Genomic DNA, 5307 nt, shown 5'->3' with positions numbered 1-5307 from the left:
GTAGACTGACAGGAGATCCTAAATTCCCAAAGACTGGACAGTCAAGTCTCAGCTCTCAAGTAACTTCGCTCTAACAGGGAGTCAAGAATGAGTCTTTTGTAAAAGATAACTGTATGCATCATACCTACAGAATATTTTGTGGATTTGCTCTGGGATACAACTCTTGTCAACAAGGCCACCTTCTGTGGCACTGCACTGACGCAAGCCTAACAGGGAGGCAAAGTACATGTTTGAGGAAATCAAAAAAGGCACAAGCACTTCCTCTGTTAACTTTTTGCAGGAATTGTTTCAACAACTCCTTCCTCCCCCCCCCAAAATAAACAGAAGATGGTAGTATGCAAAATATCTCATCTTTATTTTGTGTGAATAATTGTCAATACATCAGGAACTTAAATGATTATACAAAAGATACCAAAAACTCAGAATGTTAAAAGCATTGATAATAGTTAACACCTGATCAGTGTAGGCAGCTGGCAGGTTCCAAATCCTTGGCATGCAAGGGACTGAACTCTGCAGTACACTGACCAGGCAAGCCGCTCTACACTACCTTTTGCTTCCTAGTTTGTTTTCCAGGTAGGGTTTCTGCCAGGGCCAGCTGCAAACAGTGATCCTCCCATCTCCACCCTCTATCCAACAGCTGGGGATTATAGGCATGAACCACACACCCAGTCCCTTGGCACTGTTCTAACAGGCTACCTGCTAGCCTTCTTCAACAATTCATCCAATATAGAAAAGCTACTTTGTAAAGAAGCTACAATGTATTTATCAGCACATTAAATGACTTTTGCAGCTGAAGTGTCTAAGATAACCAATGTTATCAAGTGTTCAGTTTTAAAGGCAAGGAGACCTGTAAATGGTATTTTCTCATTCTTTTTTTTCTTTCTTCTTTTTCTTTTCTTTTGCCAGAAGCTGAGATTCTGTTGGCAAAATATGGTTTATTCATGTGTAAAAAGGCTGGCTCAGTTTAAGAGAATCAGAAAATGACAAGAGGCCATGGGCACAGATCAACATGCACCAAGAGAAGCCTTCATCCTCACAGGCTTCTTTAGGATTGTTCCTTAAAAATATGAGAATCAGGGGCATTCTTACTCCTTTCAGCAAAGAAACAAAATAAAGAGATGGGCCTTGCTGAGTAAAAATCTGTGAATTTGAGCACATCTTAAGAGGTCCAACGTTGGTCACTTATAAACTAAGAGTTAATATACAAAACGATACTAACAAAATCGCCTACTTCTGAAATTAATTTTCTTCCTTTTACCTAATTACTCCTTCCACAGAAAGTCCTAGGCTGAGTAGGCCTGGCACGTGGAGTTCTACAGTGCGCAGGAGAACGCGGTGCTCCTTTATCAGGGGGATGCAAATGGCCCTGTGAGCGTGTCCTGCTCCATGTCACGGCAGGCTCACGGGTCCCCGAGGGCGCCGTGCTGGGGAGGACTGGGGTCTAAGTGCTCTACTATAAGCTTCTAGTCTTCTCTTTACCCCTCACTTTTTCTTTTTTTTGAAGAGAGTGGAAGCCGTGCCCTTCAGTACGGCCTTCCTCCCCGTGCTGGCCTTCCTCCCAGCGCCGGCCTTCTTCCCCGTGCCGGCCTTCCTCCCGGCGCCAGCGGCCTTCCTCCCGGCGCCAGCCTTCCTCCCCGTGCTGACCTTCCTCCCGGCGCCGGCCTTCCAGGAGGCCGCCGGGCGGGCCCTGGGCCTGGCCTTGCCGGTGCGGGGCGGCTCGGCCGCGTGCACCTTGCTGTGCTGGCGCAGGTGCGAGCTCTGGCTGAAGCGGCGGTGGCAGGCGCCACACTGGTAGGGCTTCTCGCCGGTGTGCGTGCGCTGGTGCTGGATGAGGTGCGAGCTCTGGCTGAAGCAGCGGCCGCACGCGTCGCACTGGTAGGGCTTCTCGCCCGTGTGCGTGCGCTGGTGCTGGATGAGGTTGGAGCTCTGCTTGAAGCTCTCGCCGCACTCGTCGCACGTGTACGGTTTCTCCCCGGTGTGCACGCGCCGGTGCTGGATGAGGTTGGAGCTCTGGAAGAAACTCTTCCCGCAGTCGGCACACCGATAGGACTTCTTCCCGGTGTGGATCTTCTGGTGCTGGAAAAGGGTAGAGCTCTGGCTGAAGCTCTTCTCGCATTTGGAGCATTTATAGGGCTTCTCGTCCAGGCCTCTTGGCAGTCTGCTCAAGCCCGTGTCGAAGCGGATGCTCACGCCCCAGTGCTGCCGCTGCCGGCCAGCCTTGCGCTTCTTCTCGGGGGCTTTGCCCTGGCCCGAGCTCCGGGAAATGGCCCCCTTAGGCTTCCCTAACCGCATGGTGAAGACCAAGGCCAAACCCTCTGCCAAGGCCAAACTCTACTGTATTCTTCTCAACTAAGGCCTCATTTGCCAAGGTAACACAGCTCCGAAGCTTCTGCCTGTAAAACATAGAACAAATTATAAATGCTGATATTCAACTTGAATACCTCTTCAACCCATCAAAAGTTCCATTCAAGCCTGGTGCTGTTGATCACACCTGTCATCCTAGCTTCCTAGGAGGCTGAATAGATTGCAGTTTGAAGCCAGTACAAGCAGGAAAGTCCTGGAGACTCTTATCTACAATTAACCAACAAAAAGCCAGACGTGATGCTGAAGCTCAAATGGGAGAGTACTAGCCTTGAGCAAAAGAGGCTAAGGGCCAGTACCCACGCCCTGAATCCAAACCCCAATACTGGAACAACAACAATAAAGTGGGAAAGGGATAAAATCTTAGTGGGAATAGCAAAAGTGCAAAAAGAATCACAATTCAAGTAGCAAGATAGTATGTTTAAAATTTATTATGTTAAACTCCTCATAGTGACTAAAGTATTCAAATCTGAATGACAAATCATTATCACTTTATGATGTACCTCTGCTTACTATTATTATTATTGCGTGTGCCAGTTCTGAAGCTTAATTTTAAGAGCCTGGGTGCTGTCCCTGAGTTTTTGGGCTCACTCAAGCCACAGCTCCACTTAGAGCTTTTTGCTGGTTAATTAGAGACAAGAATCTTACAGACTTTCCTGCCTGGACTGGCTTCAAACGTTTATCCTTAGATGTCAACCTCCTAAGTAGAGAATTACAGGCATCAGCCACCAGCACTTGGAAGCCCTACTTTTTTTTTTTTTTTTGGTCAGTCACGGTTCTTGAAATCAGGACCTGGGTGCTGTCCCTGAGCTTTTTAGCTCAAGATAGTGCCCTACCACTTTAAGCCACAGTGCCACTTCTGGAGTCTCACAAACTTTCCTGCCCAGGCTGGCTTCAAACTATGATCCTCAATCTCAACCAGAGTAGTTAGGATTATAGGTGTGAGCCAGGTGGTGGGCCCTGCTCATTCTTATTTATTTGTTCAGCAACCTCATTTCCATACCTATAGATGCCAAGTAAGCCCTATGCAGCTTAAATTGTTTTGAAAGTATAGGCTGCTCTATAGGGAATACTAAGCTTACTATGAGTCAATTCAATAAATACTAGATGAGGAAAATCTTAATGAAGAGATGCTTTATTTTTACTTTGCCAGATTCTAATGATTCAAGAAAGGAAAATTCTTTGAAAACCTAAGTGGATTAGATTTGGACAGAGATATTTTGGAAGAAAAATGTCAGCAAAACTCTTATTAGATGGTATAATAAAACAGCAGGAAAATAGTGAAATGAAATGGGATAGAAAACAAATATGGCAAGCCAGGTACCAACGGCTCATGTCTGTAATCTTAGCTACTCAGGAGGCTAAGATCTGAGGTTTGCAGTTGGAAGCCAGTCCAGGCAGGAAAGTCTGAGGCTCTGATCTCCACCAAACTACCCAAAAAGCTCGAAGTAGAGCTGTGGCTTAAGCAGTAAAGTACTACCCTTCAGCAGAAAAAGTTCAGGGACAGTGATCAGGCCCTGGGTGCAAGCCCCAGCACAGACACAGGCATAGGCACAGGAACACAAAGAAAGAAAAAGTATGGCAAGTAGAAAGCAAGCCATGGCCATTCGCTTGGCTGAGAAAGTAATTTAAAAAAACACTCTCATGCTACAACATTCAAAATACCAAATAAATGTATTAAATTTATGTATAAGGTTTTCTTGAGGCTATTAAAAATAACCAATACACACAAAACTCCACAAACTCCAACTAAGAGGCAAGGTGGGAAATGCTAAGTCCAGCAATAAACTTGTTGGCATTATTCTCTATTTTTAAGTCAAGGAAGAGACTAAAATGAGAGTAACTGCCCTGGGTTTCTTTTCATGCCAGCATATTAACCAAGAAAATGAAAATACCTGCAATCGTAGCTACTTAGGAGGCTGAGACCTGAGGATTGCAGTTTGAAGCTAGCTTGAGAAGGAAAGTTCATGAGACTCTTATCTCTAGTTAAACACCAAAAAATGGTGGAAGTGGCATTGTGGCTCAAGTGGTAGAGCGCTAGCCTTGAGCCAGAAAAGTTCAGAGGCAGTGCCCAGCCCCTGAGTTCAAGCCCCAGGACTGGCACCAAAAACAAATAATAACTTGTCTGAGTTTTGGGTAATAAGACACTAGAAACTTACTATATCCTGAACTTTTTCTTGGTACTCAATAATAATTATATCTGTTATGCTTACTATCTAGAATGAGTAAACTACATAAAACACAAAGTTTCAGAGAAAGCAACACCCATTCCTTAAGGTTCTCAAATATTTACAGATAATCTATTGTACTAGGAGACATTGGATTAGGTACAGAGTTCCAAAAACTAGCTATAATGAAATTGTATTTGTTTGTTTGTTTGGTATTAGTCCTGGGCCTTAAACTCAGAGCATCCTCAACACTTTCCCTTAGATTTTTTGCTCAAGGCTGGCACTCTACCACTTGAGCCACAGCTCCATTTCTGACATATTGCTAGTTGATCGGAGGTAAGGGTCTCTCAGACTTCCTGCCCGGCCTGCTTCGAGAACCTTCGTTTTTTCAAGTCCATTTTACTTATTTTTTAAATAATAAAATCGGATCTGAGCCAGGCATCTGGTGTGGCTCTTGTCGACAATCCTAGCTACTCGGAAGACTGAGGTCTTTGGATGGTGGCTCAAAGCCGGCCCAGGCAGAAAATTCCACGACAGTCTTATTTCCAATTAACCCTCCAAACGCCCCCAAGTGGAGCCAAAAAGTAGCAGAGCGTCAGTCAGGAGCGCTAAAGCCTAAGGGGCAGGGCACAGGCCCTGAGTTCAAGCCCCAGTTCCTGCACAAAGAAAAAAGTCTGGTCTGGAAACTCGACGACTATCAAAGTCTACCCACTGACGAGGAAATGCACAAACGGGGCGGCTCCAGGCCGGGCGCGGGCCAGCCACTCTGCAGGACGGG

The 5307-nt window shown here is 45.8% G+C and overlaps 1 protein-coding gene across 2 annotated transcripts in view; it reads right to left on the bottom strand.

Moving 5' to 3' along the window:
• Positions 1 to 331: 331 nt before the first annotated feature.
• Positions 332 to 5307, bottom strand: part of Znf22 (zinc finger protein 22) — an 11930-nt gene continuing 6954 nt past the window's right edge. Inside the window, exons 1-2 of one of the 2 annotated variants that reach the window (XM_013033772.1) lie at positions 5242 to 5272; positions 332 to 2393 (exon numbers count right to left, since the gene is read on the bottom strand). In XM_013033772.1, coding sequence (XP_012889226.1) covers positions 1483 to 2292 — 810 coding nt within the window. In that variant the 5' untranslated portion in view covers positions 2293 to 2393; positions 5242 to 5272 and the 3' untranslated portion in view covers positions 332 to 1482. Of the gene's footprint in view, positions 2394 to 5241; positions 5273 to 5307 lie in introns of those variants that run through there. The other variant, XM_013033771.1, reaches the window with a different exon arrangement.

Source organism: Dipodomys ordii, unplaced genomic scaffold, assembly GCF_000151885.1.
Source record: "Dipodomys ordii isolate 6190 unplaced genomic scaffold, Dord_2.0 Scaffold176, whole genome shotgun sequence".
Lineage (NCBI taxonomy): Eukaryota > Metazoa > Chordata > Mammalia > Rodentia > Heteromyidae > Dipodomys > Dipodomys ordii.
This window is presented reverse-complemented; position numbering and strand designations above follow the sequence as displayed.